Source organism: Penicillium mononematosum (assembly GCF_028829835.1).
Source record: "Penicillium mononematosum strain IBT 11891 chromosome Unknown utg000002l:1.0-8112719.0:1.0-8118358.0, whole genome shotgun sequence".
NCBI lineage: Eukaryota > Fungi > Ascomycota > Eurotiomycetes > Eurotiales > Aspergillaceae > Penicillium > Penicillium mononematosum.
The window spans coordinates 5,612,490-5,627,045 of record NW_026643272.1 but is presented as its reverse complement, the minus strand read 5'-3'; the positions used below and the strand labels follow the sequence as shown (position 1 = coordinate 5,627,045).

The 14,556-nt window shown below is 49.3% G+C and overlaps 6 protein-coding genes across 6 annotated transcripts; 3 read left to right on the top strand and 3 right to left on the bottom strand.

Moving 5' to 3' along the window:
• Positions 1–148: 148 nt before the first annotated feature.
• On the bottom strand, positions 149–2,485 carry N7519_003918 (hydrogen/calcium exchanger domain-containing protein; the record flags this gene model as incomplete). Its single annotated transcript, XM_057290694.1, has 12 exons — positions 149–161; positions 216–304; positions 362–415; positions 476–709; positions 792–1,102; positions 1,182–1,217; positions 1,277–1,524; positions 1,581–1,622; positions 1,674–1,721; positions 1,778–1,841; positions 1,908–2,423; positions 2,482–2,485. The coding sequence occupies 12 exons, from the start codon at positions 2,483–2,485 to the stop codon at positions 149–151; spliced, it is 1,659 nt and encodes a 552-aa protein (XP_057151896.1).
• Positions 2,486–2,517: 32 nt separating this feature from the next.
• On the top strand, positions 2,518–2,938 carry N7519_003917 (uncharacterized protein; the record flags this gene model as incomplete). The annotated part of the gene is made up of 2 exons (XM_057290693.1): positions 2,518–2,525; positions 2,563–2,938. The coding sequence occupies 2 exons, from the start codon at positions 2,518–2,520 to the stop codon at positions 2,936–2,938; spliced, it is 384 nt and encodes a 127-aa protein (XP_057151895.1).
• Positions 2,939–6,504: 3,566 nt separating this feature from the next.
• N7519_003916 (glycoside hydrolase family 72 protein) lies at positions 6,505–8,115 on the top strand (the record flags this gene model as incomplete). Its single annotated transcript, XM_057290692.1, has 1 exon — positions 6,505–8,115. The coding sequence occupies one exon, from the start codon at positions 6,505–6,507 to the stop codon at positions 8,113–8,115; it is 1,611 nt and encodes a 536-aa protein (XP_057151894.1).
• Positions 8,116–8,907: 792 nt separating this feature from the next.
• Positions 8,908–10,465, bottom strand: N7519_003915 (mannitol dehydrogenase family protein; the record flags this gene model as incomplete). Its single annotated transcript, XM_057290691.1, has 2 exons — positions 8,908–9,219; positions 9,257–10,465. The coding sequence occupies 2 exons, from the start codon at positions 10,463–10,465 to the stop codon at positions 8,908–8,910; spliced, it is 1,521 nt and encodes a 506-aa protein (XP_057151893.1).
• A 1,114-nt stretch (positions 10,466–11,579) lies between these two features.
• On the bottom strand, positions 11,580–12,407 carry N7519_003914 (uncharacterized protein; the record flags this gene model as incomplete). The annotated part of the gene is made up of 3 exons (XM_057290690.1): positions 11,580–11,794; positions 11,857–12,208; positions 12,405–12,407. 3 exons carry the CDS (start codon positions 12,405–12,407, stop codon positions 11,580–11,582), a joined length of 570 nt encoding a protein of 189 aa, XP_057151892.1.
• Positions 12,408–12,835: 428 nt separating this feature from the next.
• On the top strand, positions 12,836–14,327 carry N7519_003913 (uncharacterized protein; the record flags this gene model as incomplete). Its single annotated transcript, XM_057290689.1, is given in 4 exon segments — positions 12,836–13,053; positions 13,103–13,318; positions 13,329–13,975; positions 14,144–14,327. The coding sequence occupies 4 exon segments, from the start codon at positions 12,907–12,909 to the stop codon at positions 14,325–14,327; spliced, it is 1,194 nt and encodes a 397-aa protein (XP_057151891.1). The 5' UTR covers positions 12,836–12,906.
• Between the last annotated feature and the right edge of the window lie 229 nt (positions 14,328–14,556).

Sequence of the window (14,556 nt, the reverse complement as noted above, 5' to 3'; positions counted from 1 at the left end):
AATCCAAAAACAAATCAAAGCAGATAAACATGATACGGAGAAGAAATATTAACCAAAAGAAGTTCCCAGGAATGGGATGGTAAATTAAAAGATCGATATCGTATCGTCAACGGGGACCCAGCCCGATGACTATAATGAGTGTAAAGGTCTAAATGAAGAACCTAGAGACTCAGTCAGTAAAAGGCAACTGTCAGCCATCTGTAACGACCACATACCAAGCCGCAAGAGCGATAATCAGATACATCATCATCAACAAGACACCCTCAAGCCAGTGAGACTTGCCATCACCGATGAGGTAGTTGACCTATGAAACACCAGTCAGTATAATGATATCACTTTCCGCTAAACTGAAACCACTTACCAGAAGAACAGACATGAATAGCACAATCACCTGGAATCCGTCGAAGTTGAGAGTCTAACGCAGTTAGTACCAGCCCTCAATCCACATAATCGTTTGCATAGGGCTCATCCATACCATATCCTCAACGCCGATGATCCACCCAAGAACAACAATCAGCGGCAAAACAAGCAGCGCAATCTGCATGCTAGATCCGACAGCAACACCAATCGTAAGATCCATCTTATCCTTGCATGCGACTGTCACCGCGGTAGCGTGCTCAGCCGCATTACCAACGATAGGCAGGAGGATCAAGCCGACGAACGTCTCGCGAATGTTACCCGTCTCCGTCAAGGCATCGATCGATTCAACCTGGTAGATAAATGAGCATACTTCAACACAAAAGGGGGGGAAAGATCTAGAACCGATCTCGAAGAAAAATGAATATGCATACCATGAACTCAGCACACGCAGCAACAAACGCAGTCGAGATAATCAGCGTAAGAACGGCGACAGTAATGGACAGCTGCGGCTCCTCGGGTTCATCATCGAGATCCTCCATCTGCATGTGGTCGGGATTCTGTCCGACCAACGGAGTGGCAGTCATTTTGCCGATCTGCGCAATACCCCGGCTGGCGTCGCCTTCTTCGACCTTTGCGCTTCGCCGTTCGACTTTCTGGCTGGGTCGGTTGTACATGTCGGCGTGTGACTTCAGCTGGAAGAAGAGGTAGCAGCCGTACACGATTAGAAGGAGGACGCTGGTGCCTGTGGTGTGGTGTGAGTAGGAAGATAGATAAAGAGATGGACGGGGCTGGGAAGTCCCAGCAAGTAGCGAATAACGTACCTCGAGATAGGGCGGCAGTTCCATCTACTGTTCCAACTATATTCGAAATTCTCGTTAGCTCTGTCGATTTGCGAATTGGTGTAGTCATCACTTACGATCGGACCACTTGTGGTAGGCAGTCGGAATGATCAAACTGCTAACAGCTAATGCGAGCATACTCGCGGCTGTCTGGGCAACTGTTACGTTGAAATGTTGCTCGATGCGAGGGATACCACCGAGGAAGAAAGACATGCCTAACACCAGGAGTAGGTTGGACAAAATACTTCCGATGAGCGAGGTCTGCACGATGAGGGTTTTGCGTTGGACCAGTGCGATGATTGCAACGATCAGTTCGACGGCGTTACTGTACAAGTTAGAAATAGTGCCGTGGAAGGAGACAACGGGTAGAATAAAGCATACCCAAACGAGGCATTCAGAAGACCACCGATTGTTTCACTCGTGCTAGAAGAGATATGAGTATAGGTCAAATAGAATCAGATACATCAAGCATACCGAAGGGCAATCTCTTCAGTTGCGAAACTGAGCATGGCAGCAAGAGGACTAGTGGACATCTGTTAGCGTAAGATCCTCGACAATGGTCGGTATAAATCGCTCACATGATAGCAATGAAGTTAACCACAAAGATCGCAATCGGATTGGCTCCAACGGCATATAGAACAACTGCACAGAAAGAGAATTAGCACGGCACTTCCATACATCATCAACCGCAAGAAGAGCAAGACATACTTCCAACAGGTGCAGCAATCAGAAGAACATTGATCCACGAGTTCAAGACAGTAGCCCTCAACTGCGATGCAAAAGTGAAACTCTGCTTATCCGAAAGCGACTTCTTATCCTCCAATCCATCGTCACCATGGCGATGCTTGAACTTGCCCAAGATGCCACCCTTCCGCTGACGCGCTTGCGCGGATCCAACAGTCTCAGTATCGACCCCGCGCACCGACGAGACATTGATTGGATCCTCGCTCGCCATGGACGGTTCGGGCGGGGACTTGATTGTTTCATGGTCACTGCCAGAGAACTCCGGCCCGAATGTGTTTGAGTACTCCGGGACGTTGAGGCCGTCGTGCATTTCCCTTCGGCGTTGTTGGTCTGCTGAGAGCTCGCCCAGGGTCTGGGAGTGGGCTAGTCCACCCTCGAGTTGCATAGAGTTCGATCGATGGGACCTGGTTTGGATCTTTTGGAATGGGTTGAAGGAAGGGCCGTACCATGCCGATGCGCGAGCCGCACTGCGAATTTTATCTAGTTGTATTGTTAGTATGACTGGCCAGTTGGGGTTGAGTATAAATGTTGGACCTACGCATAATGATAGATTGATGTGAGTCTCTGTGGAGAAATGGATCTGTAAGTAAGTGTGATCTTGCGAGAGATACTTAAATAGGAAAAACAAGGACAAAGCAACAGCAGTTAGGGCACAAGATGCCAACAGTGAGGTTATATTTGGTCCAATTGGTGATACAGCCACAGCGTGGCTTGGACCTGCGACGCCTGCGAGGATGCCTATGAGAAGGGCTAGGGGAACACGTACTCCTTCAAGGTTTCGAGATGTGGGTAGCTCAGCGGGTTCACAGGCTGAAGCGATTACGGTAGCTCAAGCGCTGGATGGGGATGGGCTTAAGATTCAGCCACAGGATGATAAATGGCGGATCCGCGAAGTTCAAAGGGGACTGACTCAAACAATGGCAGGCGGACAGGGGAACGGTGAGAATAATCGCGCCCAAGCAAGGGTGGGAAGTCAACAAAGACCAAACGAGTGACAATTATGAAACGAACGGAGAGAAACAGAGCAAAAGGAGTCGGAAAATGAAGGGATAGAATTTGTCTGGTAACAATTTTCTAGGTTTCTTTAGAGAACGGACTTCGAGAAGAATTGAGACACACAGCCACATTCGTCCGGGCGATCGTGGTAGTGCGTACTCCGTATTGTGGTATAGCGCGCATAGTGGAGTCAATATTATGAGCTTCGCGTCTCGAAAACAGCAAGCTCGGATTGCGAGACTGGTAGGGAAAGGTGGTCAACGTTGGTTGGTAAAGAACCAGTTAGAATAAGTATCTGTTTCAAGCCCACTTCTATGAATTCATGTTGCGCAGACTGTGTCAGATATGAACTTGAATGCGCTGGACGAAGAAACTCCGCCACTCAAAAGCTTGGAACCGAAAGCTTCGTCAGTGGAAGCTTTGTTGTCTTATGCTTGGGTGACTTGGCATAATCTTGTTTTGCGATCATCGGCAGTCTTCAAATAGCACACCGCACCTGGATTTGCTCGGGCATCCCTGCGGATGCCATAGGAATATACAACATAGTACTCCGTATGTTGTATGTTGTACTCCGTACGGGGCAATCGTGGCACAGAGGGGCACAAATATGGGTCTTTCGTTGGGAAATTTCCAACAATTGTGTAGGGGGGGTTTGACCCGCTCTTGGCAGTCTTTGGATCAATCAAGTCTCGAGTACGGAGTATGGAGTATTGATTTCTTCAGAACGCCACAAGCCCCTTTTCCTTTAGTCCAACGTATGTGTTGGTTGGTTTCCCGGTCAAGCTTGCTTGACGCATATTGAAACAGTCACGTGTTGGTTTTCAAGGTTGTTGCCCATGTACAACATAAGCACTGGACACCTCCAGGGCTGGGCAGCACCGGGACCGTTGGAAGTGCTCTGGCACGCTCTCCTAAGGAATTTCAAACCTATCATTAGACACGCTGGTGTCCATATTGACTTTTGTTATAAGCCACTCTTCGTGATGAAGCCGTGATCAATGATCAACTAGCCTGGGGCAGTTACTGCGGCCGTCGGTGGCTTACGCTCACTCTTTGTCCCTGAAAAAGTAAAAGGCTGTATCCCGAGGAAATATATGTCCATCAACGATCAGCTCATTCAGCTGCGCTGCTGACCTAGTTGGTTGTCGCCTTTTCAGTTCTGTTGTGTTGGTGTGCTGTAAGGTTTGCGGTCGGGCGGTTGGTGAAACGAAGGCAGAGTAAGGCAGAGCGAGGCAGAGCAAAATGGAAGTCAAGAGCCTCAAATTCAAAAAATTTGCAAATTCACAGAAAAGGAAAAAGGTCAGCCCTATGGCCTATAAATTTCCACATCTTAGGGGAAATAGTTGCTGCCTACCTCGCGCTAGCCACTTCGAGCCTGAATTCCTGTTCTCCAGGGCTTTGTGTCTTTCAGTAACTTCGTCTAAAATCATTTTTCTGATTCACGTTATTTAATTTGTCTTTAGAAACGGAGGACAAACCTCGCTTCTTGGGCCTCTGCTTGTTGTGGGAGTTCCCATGTCATCCGCGTGACTAGTAGTATACACATATTATTTCTGTACGACATCCTAGGCTTTGGCTTATAACGCTGAGATTGAAATGTGTATCCCGGCAGGACTGCAGGAAAATCTCGCAGGTGGTTGACGAATCAATGAAAATTGCTCCTGGATTATATATCTTGCGAATCCTAGACGTTACATACGCTAACCAGCTTTGAGCGTTGGTTATGGCTATTGCTCCCGTGTGATAGCACGAATTGGTATCCTTTACAAGACGCTTATTAAATATTTACCCACTGTCCTGGCGGGGATGTGTGTACAACAGTACAGAGTAATGCCTGGGTATTCGGGCTCTAACGACACTGAGTCGAATACGGAGTAGACATACATATTCTGGACTTCGGAAATGACGTCTATTTCGCAGCGGTCCTTTACAAGGTGGAACATGTCATCAATGTCCACGAGCAAGGCCATCCTGCGCATATTTAACTAAAATGTTCACCATGTACCCCGGTACGCAGTATAGACAGCAAAGTACTCCGTAAGCGGCACTTATCAGTCTCAGCTAGTGGATCTCACACCAATACTGGAGGGTTTTTGTCATAGCCCCAATGGCTTGGAAATACCTCATACTGATAACAAAACAAAGAATCCACAGAGACTCCATCCCGAGCAGGTTATTATTCCGCCACAAAGCTTGGTAAAGCAAAATATGCTCGGGGTACATCCCATGAAGCCCGAATGGGAGAGGATTGACTCTCTCGTAGGATATCGTATGCTAGGACCCGCTCTTGACGTGATCTATGATATTCAGGGGTGCATATACCCCTGAGCTGCACTGCCTGGTTCTGATCTCGAATGATATTGGGCTGTATGCTGGAGAATTGCAGATTGCGTTTTTTGAGAAAAAAAAAAAGTATCCTGGCTATATCATTAAGCCCATGGGAAAGAGGGCGGCAATAAAGACGGGAGGGAATATTAGTGCCTGCTGTGCCGTCTGATCGTCCAAATTAAGGATGTTACGGATATGGATGGTTTTGTCCCAAGTTAATGGAATATCTAGAATATTACTATATTGAACAGTATATGTACCCTAATAAGTTGAGCTACTATACTCTGTACAATGGTCAAATTGTAGCATTGTCGGATCCAAGAATATCATAAAATCATAGGCCTGTGAGATGTGAAACATTGGCCCGAAACGCCGCAGAAGTACCCTACACGAGCACGGTATACTCTGTACTATTTAAGGCACAGTTTCTACTCCGTACTGACCAGTCCATTATTTGGGATGGTTTATTAATTGTTATGTTTAACCTTGGAAGTGCTACTCCGTATGTTGTATAATGGACAAGCCTTAGCCAAGGATGCCCAGAGATTTTCATTCCGAACGTCACAGCATCGATCGTCCTTGGCAACGAACAAGCTTTGGATATCTTGTCTATCATACAATATTGTACGTATGTTGTACATATCTATAGATATTGTTGTACACTTAGGACCGGTGAACAAGTTCCAAGATACTCCGTACAACATTGTACTGACTTTTCCAATAGATTAGTAAAAGAGGAGTTCCACATAAACCCTCCAGTCAGGGTCCAGGGTTTTCCGAGTATCATCGAGCCGTCCACACACTAGCGCTTACACTTGTTTCAGGGGTGGCAAATAAGCAAAAGGACTCAACGGGAAAAGGCTTGACGGAAGGGGATAGTGGAGGGATAGTGGAGAGTAGTGGAGAGTAGGGGAGTATCACGGCCAATAATGGAGGATATGAACTTCTTCCACCTTGTTTCTTTCCTTATGGATTGCCAATCACATCTTTCAATTGATTTACCAAAAACAAAAACAAAAATAGAAAAAAAGAGGAATTCAAACATGGATGGATGATATGCACTTGATTTTATCCACATGAATGCGCGTACATATCCCCCCTTCCTCCTTCTTCCCGCAGGGTCTCTTTTTTACTCCGTACTCCCTTCTTGGATTTCTTCTTTCTTTCTCTTATTTACATTCGCTACCAAAGACGGGTACCTGTCAGACATTCGTTAGGATTTAATTTCCCTTACACAATGAAGGCCTCCATCATCGCTGGTCTCTCCCTTCTGGGAGCGGCTATGGCTGCCGACATTCCCTCTATTGAGATCAAGGGCAAGAAGTTCTTCTACTCCAACAACGGTACCGAGTTCTTCATCCGTGGTGTCGCCTACCAGCCTGAATATACCGGTGGCAACGGTGGTTCCACCGAGAGCAAATACACCGACCCGTTGGCCATCGACACCTGCAAGCGTGATATCCCCTACCTGACCCAATTGCGCACCAATGTTGTCCGTACCTACGCCGTCGACCCCAGCAAGGACCACGATGAGTGTATGAACGCCCTCGCCGACGCCGGTATCTATCTGATCACCGACCTGTCCTCGCCCAGCGAATCTATTGTGTCCGACGACCCTACCTGGAACTCAGATCTCTTTACTCGCTACTCCCAGGTCGTCGATGCCTTCGCCAAGTACCCCAACGTCATCGGCTTCTTCGCCGGAAACGAAGTCGCCAACGAGGTCAACAACACCAACTCCATGGCCTACGTCAAAGCCGCCGTCCGCGACATGAAGTCCTACATCAAGGAGAAGAACTACCGCAGCTCCCTGGCCGTCGGCTACGCCACCGATGACGATGCCACCGTCCGCGAAGCCGTCTCCAACTACCTCATCTGCGACGAAGCCGCCGACTCCATCGACTTCTTCGGCTACAACATCTACGAGTGGTGCGGCGACTCCTCCTTCGAGAAATCCGGCTACGCCGAGCGCACCAAGGAATTCGCAGACTACCCCGTCCCCGCCTTCTTCTCCGAGTACGGCTGCAACTCCGTCCGTCCCCGCAAGTTCACCGACGTCCCCGTCCTGTACAGCGACAAGATGACCGACGTCTGGTCCGGCGGCATCGTCTACATGTACTACGAAGAAGCCAACAAGTACGGCCTCGTCTCCGTCGACGGCGACGACGTCAAGACCCTCCCGGACTTCAGCAACCTCTCCAAGCAAATGGCCTCCGCTACCCCGACCGGCGTCGAATCCGCCAAGTACTCCGTCTCCACCACCGTCGGCCGCAGCTGTCCCACCGTCGGCTCCGACTGGAACGCCGCTAGCAAGCTGCCCCCCTCCCCCAACGCCGACCTCTGCGAGTGCATGTACAACTCCCTCGAGTGTGTCCCCAACTCCGATATCACCGACAAGCAGGTCGGTTCCACCTTCAGTTACCTCGGTGGTGAGGGTGTCATGGACGGTGTCCAGTCCAACAGTACTTCTGGTACCTACGGCGCTTACTCCATGTGCTCTGCCAAGCAGCGTCTGGCTTGGGCTATGAACGTTTACTACCAGAAGAACAAGGGCAAGGCTGGTAGCGAGGCTTGTGGCTTCAACGGTGTTGCCAAGACCAAGAAGTCTACCTCTGCCTCCGGCTCCTGCGCTACTCAGATGAGCGCTGCTGGTTCTGCTGGTACTGGTGCTGTCAGCGGTGGTCTTGCTGCTAGCACTGGTGCCGGTGCTTCTGGTACCGGTGGTGGTGCTACCTCCTCGGGTATTGCTGCTGGCACTGTTCCCCAGGCTGTGCACATTGGTGCCTGGCAGGCTGGTGCCTACGCGGTCGCTGCCGTTGCTTCTGGTGTCTTCATGATCATGCTGTAAACTTGAAACTTGTTTTGCATGATGATTTAGACTTGTCTTTTGTTTACTGGCTTACATAGCCCCTATCCCACCAGTTGGATTTGTGGGTTTGGCCTTTTTTTTGTAATATTGTTCACACATACTCCTATTTTAAACTGCTAGCGGGTGTTCTATTATCCCAGATACTTCAAAATCCACTGAAAATATTTAAATCTTCTCTTGTATTTGTTAGTTCTCGGGTACGATGGCTCGTGTCAGAATGTAAATGTGATAACTGTCGATTCCTTGATTGGCTATGAATTTCATTCTGAATAGAACCTGACTATTGGCTTAAAAATGAGATTCTGTAGAGTCCAGTGGGGTACGTCCTCACTTTCCTTTAGTACTTTAACAGTAGAAGGTGGTCCCGGGGACCAGAAGCTGTCTACTCCACATACAAGGCTTGGAAAGTTGAACCGAGGTATATCAAAATGCAATTAAGATTCGCAGTGGTCTAAACATCGTAGACCTCCATGGCTATATCCCCGCCCACAAACGATTTGCTTTGTCCAAAACATACCCAAAAAACAGCTCAATCAAAAATGTGCCCGCTTCTCCAAAACATAGAAAACAGCTCAGTCAAATCTGATAGTGTCTCTCCAACGACATCCATTCCAATATACAAGTACATAGTAGGTAAATTTTATCTACCGTCTATCTCTTATGTCGTATTTTCCCCTGGTATATTCATCCCAGGACGCATGCAAAAAACCCAAAACAACGCTCGCAGAGTGTAACTTTTTTTACGCCACCAATAGCGATTAGTTAAGGCTCTCAGGTACGGTCAGGAAAGTACTCTTCGAGTGTTTTCAAGACGCCCTTTTCAGCAATGTCTTTCATAGCCTGCTCCATCTCATCGGTGAACCGCTTACATTCGCGCAAGTCGTCACCGAAGAGGTTCTTGATTTCGAGCAGCTGGCTGGGACCGCCACGGCCGGCCTCAGCCGCAGCCTTGAGCTCGTCGATCATGGGGTCGACGACATCGAACTTATTTTTGTTGTCGTCGACACCGCTGATGTAAAGGAACCAGGAAGCCGCGACGAAACACAGACGACGGAAAGGATATTCACGTTGCTTCTTATTGCTCTCCATAATGGCCTCGGCAATGGATGGCATGATGAACTGTGGGGATCTTGCCGGAGGCATTGAGACAGATGCGGGGCAGCTGGTCCTTGATCTTTGAGTTGGAGAAGCGCTTCACGAGCGTTTTGCAGTAATCGTCAATGTTGACGCCTGGAATGTCCGGCAACAGCGGCTTCACCTCCTCCTGCATCATCTCCCACACCAACTTGCGCATGTGCGGGTTCTGCATGACTTCGTGGACGTATTCAAAGCCTGCCATTTGGCCAGGGTAGCCGATGGCCGAGTGGCTGCCATTAAGCAGACGGAGCTTGTGCATCTCGAATTCCTCGACGTCGTGGACATTCTTGACAACCTGGACACCGACCTTCTCGAACTCTGGGCGGCCGTTGGAGAACTGGTCCTCGATAACCCATTGCATGAAGGGCTCTGTGACAACGGGCCATGCGTCCTCGATTCCAAAGTCCCTCGCTAGTTCCTTTTTGTCCTCGGCTGATGTTTGGGGTGTGATGCGGTCGACCATGGCGTTGGGGAAGGCGCCCTTCTCGGCAATCCAGTTCGCGACCTCAGGGTCACGCATCAAGCGCGCAAATGACACTAGCATGTGACGTGTGATAGAGCCATTCTTCTGCATGTTATCGCATGACATAACGGTGAAGGGCTTGACCTTGTCCTTGGACTCTGCGTCGTGGTAGCGCTTTGCTAGGGCAGCGTAGAGGAAGCCGAAGGTTGTGCACGGTTTGTCTTCGTTGCCTTCTTTGGTATCGGCCTGGATATCGGGGTGATCGCTTAGGAGCTCGTGTGTGTTTTCGTTGTAGTAGTAGCCGCTTTCGGTGATGGTGAGCGACACGATACGGGTATCAGGGTGGGCCATCTTCGTAATGACAGCTTTGCGGTCGTCGGGGGCAAAGAGGTAGGAATTGATGCATCCAACAACGTGGGCAAAGCTTCCTTTGTCCGAGCGCTCCAGGACGGTGTAGAGGTGGTCCTGCTCTCTCAGGACATCACGCATGGCAGCATCGAAGGGTTGCAAACCAACGCCGCAAATTGCGTAGTTCTTCTCATTATGCTTCTCCATCAACTGGTCAACGTAGACGGCCAGATGAGCTCTGTGGAAGCCGCCCACACCAATGTGGACGATTCCCTCCTTAACAGAGTCATCGCGGAAACGATGGGTTGGGACTTGGACCTGCCCATCGCCTGCGACCTTAATTGACTGCAGGTTCTTGGTGTTGAGCTTTAGGGGAGCCATGGTCAGATTGAAAGAAAAGAGTGAGCTTGAGAGAAGAAGAAATATTTGCGGCTGAATCGACCAGCTTGCGAGGGTCACCGCTGGTTTTGACCGCTGATCCGGAGGAAGAAGATTACATCATGTGGACTCAAACCGCCACCCCTGAAGGTGTCCACCTTCCTGCGAATGCAAAGAGCCATACGGAATAATCCATTGGCATCTGATTAGTTTGCCTTTTGGGGAGTGGACCAGTCTGTTCCCAGCTTTGGGAAAGTTGTGACCGTTCTAATAATAAGAGCACCTTGCGTCAGAGCTGTCCGCTTTCCGATCTCGGGGGCCGAGAACGTTCTTCTGCCGATCCACTGGCCCCCTTCGGGAATTTTGTTATGTTTCCGGGATCCTTTCAAGGTAAAGATAAGACATGGTATGGGGTTTCCCTGTACGGAGTAGGGAATAAGTCCAATTGAATGAAAAATCAAACGGACTGAAAAGGACAGTTCATATTCTTCATACCGCAAATCTGTGAGATCATAGCTGAAATGGGAAAGCCCCACCCGAGGAAATCCGGCCTGGACTTGCCACTTTTTCATCAAAGGGATAATTTGGGATACGAGGGGAGCGTAGTAATCACTTGTGAATGACAATTGTGTCCTTCTTTCCAACGAATTGGTAAGATGGCCGAGTTGGTCCAAGGCGCCAGGTTAAGGTATACCTTAACTCCACAACTAGCAATAGTTTCCTGGTCTCGAAAGGGGCGTGGGTTCGAATCCCACTCTTATCAATATTCTTTTTGTTTCATTTTTCACATTTTTTTTTTTGTTTCGTATTACAGCACATACTGTTCAAAATGTCCCCGCTAAGCAGGTAACAACCGCACTGGACACAAATGCCTGATGTGAGATAGATGGGGTGCAAGATTCCTCTTCTCGTTGTACATTCGACGTGTGTGCATACACTTGACAGAATATTGACCCACGGCATCGGTTCCGAAGCAACCAATTGCATCACATTTCGCACGAACTATACGCAAAGACAATTGTTACATGACTCAAGCATGAAGCGAACTTTTGACAATGAACCACGTTTTCTCCCTTCGGCCCTCTCTCCTTAAACCCTTGATGCTTCCATCTGACCGTCATATAACACCTTCAGCTTTGGCGTCGGCGCGCGCATCCTCATAGCTCTTGTAATGGCCCCCTGCTGAGCAGCGGTAGCCTTCGCCTTCCTTCTTCCATACATAACGTTGGGGGCACTTCCTCTGACCCATAAATTCATCCACTTTCGTGTCATAGCTCCAAGCCACGGCGCCAATAGGTGCTTTGGGTGCCAGCTCAAATGTTCTGATTTTACCTGTGTCGTTTTTTCAGATATATGGTATCGTGACATGCCCACAATTGTTGATACTGACTTACTGTTTCGCCAGTTCTCCATGGTATTAGTGTACCGTTCCTGGAGCTTGTTCTGTTCGTCTTGGTAGTACAATCTCGTTTCAAAGTTATTGCCTCCACAGAGCGCAAACAGGCTGGTTCCTGGCTGGGCATCCTGGATTCCCGTCTCGTCCTCATGCCAGCCTTTCGCGTCAGAAATATACTTCATCTCTTTGACAGAGCCGTCAAGGTCCTGATAATAGAGCTGTATATTTGCATCATCCTCGTCGGTACGGACAGCCGTTAGCTGTGTAGCTGGCAAGGTCTGCTTTGAGGGAAAGTTCGTATCATCCTCCCATTCACCCTCGTCACCAGCCTCTGGAGTTTTGCGAACGCGCTGCTTTATGTTAGCAGTGATCCTGGATTCGAGGGAGATTCATTACCAAACGCGTTTTGCCATCTTTGTCCAGGAAATAAACGCGAGTCTTATGGTTCGACCCTTCTAACTTGAATCATTCAGGCATGAATTCTCCCTAAAAGAGGGGCCTGAACCCTGGCCCCCATACGTCTTCGTACCCTACCAGGTTACCTACCATGAGTCATCGAGTCAGCCCGACGAACAGCCCTGGAGGGGTTTCTTTGTTCCTGTCTCCCCGCTTGCCCGACTCGGGCTTATCCCGATGATCTTTTTGGCGATTCGTTTCGGCTGCTATCCTATTCCGGCAAAAAGACGAAGCCACATTTTCAGCTCCCTTCTCCTTTGTTAAATAACGATGATGGTCATATGGTGGATTTAAGCCCAATATAGCAGTCCGCTGATGGAGTTAATCCTAATTGGACGGTAATAGTACTGAATTTGGATCTGAACATATCCTTGCCCAATAAACGGTCCTAAGCAAAATCCGAAATAAAGTCCGAGGTTCGAACAGTCTTTCAGCTCTTGACCCATGTTCCAAGTCGTGCCAGTGCAAGTCACTCCATTACCACGCTCTCCCACACACCCTATATAAAAGCCCCACCAGGCATACACCTTCTCCCCAGCATCCACTTGCAAAGTCAATCTACCAGCTATCCTCCATCATCACAATCACCATAATGGCCAATCCGCTCATTAGTAATCACCATGGCAAGAACGGCAAGTACACTCAGGCCTTCTTGGAGCAGAATGGGCCTGGAGACGCTCGACCTACAGCTCTTGACATTCTCAAGGACAACGACCGGATTGATAGCATGAAGGACAGGGTGGGCATTGCTGCTGCTGAAAACCAGAACTGGAATTGACCATAACCAGGTCTTTCTTCTCACCGGGTCCTCTGGAGGAATTGGCATTGAAACTGGTCGTGCGCTCGCCGCAACTGGTGGTAAAGTGTATCTTGGCGTTCGTGATTTGGAGAAGGGAAAGCAAGCTCTGGAAGAGATACTTGAACCCGGCCGTGTGGAGCTGCTTGAGCTAGACATTGGCTCAATGGAAAGCGTCCGCACCGCGGCCAAGACCTTTCCTGTCCAAGTCAACCCAGCTCAATGTCTTGGTCAACAATGCGGGGATCATGGCATGCTCAGAGACGAAGACAGCGGATGGCTTCGAGTCGCAGCTTGCAATCAACTATCTCGGCCACTTCCTTCTCTACAAGCTACTCGAGCAGACGCTCTTGTCCAGTTCCACACCTGAGTTCCAATCCCGCGTCGTCAACGTCTCTTCCGCTGGCCATCACATGAGCTCTGTTGTGCTCGACAACATCAACCTTGAGGGTGAGTACGAGGAGTGGAAGGCATATGGCAATGCCAAGACAGCTTGTATTTGGATGACGAACGAGATCGAGCACCGATACAGTTCAAAGGGTCTGCACGGCCTCTCGTTGATGCCTGGTGGTATTGCCACAGGCCTACAGCGCCACGTCGACCCGGAAACGTTGAAGCAGTGGGGTTCAAGTGAGCCTGCGCAAAAGTATGGCAAGAGCTCGGCTCAGGGCGCCGCCACAACCATAACGGCTGCATTTGGTAAGGAATGGGAAGACAAGGGTGGTGTCTATCTGGAGGATTGCCAGGAAGCTGGCCCGGTCCCCGAGGGTGGTACACTGGCGGTCGGTGTTGCACCACACGCCTTCGATCCGGAGGGCGAGAAGAAGTTGTGGGATTTGTCTCTCAAGATGTTGGACTTGTCAGAGTAGGGTGCAGAGGGCACATCTCTTGGGGACGTTTTTAGGTTGATGGGGGTGGTAAAAGAGGTATTTACAGTGACGATCCGGGGAATTGGAAGATACATGAAGGGCAAGCCTCGGAACTCCAAGACACGTGGCGTAGTAGTCAGGGCTAGGAAAATACCGCAATGAAGGGAGCGATCCACCAATATTGGCTACGGAGGCTGCGCCCTAGGCCTACTCGCCCCGTGTGAGAAGTCTGCTTTGGTTAGGCCTTGGACAAGGCAGCTCAAATGGGGATCGGCATCCGAACGTGATATTGATTTCCGGGATTGCGATATCCTTCGGGGTGTTCGCCGTGATCAAGGGCGCCACTGAGCACTGTATTTAAGCCGGCCAATGACCGTATGGGCCAGCAAACGTCTTTTGTATTGGAATTTTGACCTGCATTTTTGAATTGGTATAAGAGAGATTGTAATACGATCGAACGCATGCGTGATACAATCTTGAGAAGAAGACGCTCTTTCAAGAGCAGGATCATTTCTCGTTTCATTCCAATGGACTCGCTGATAGAAAATGTAGAGATCCAGTGGCACGAAGGTCTTAC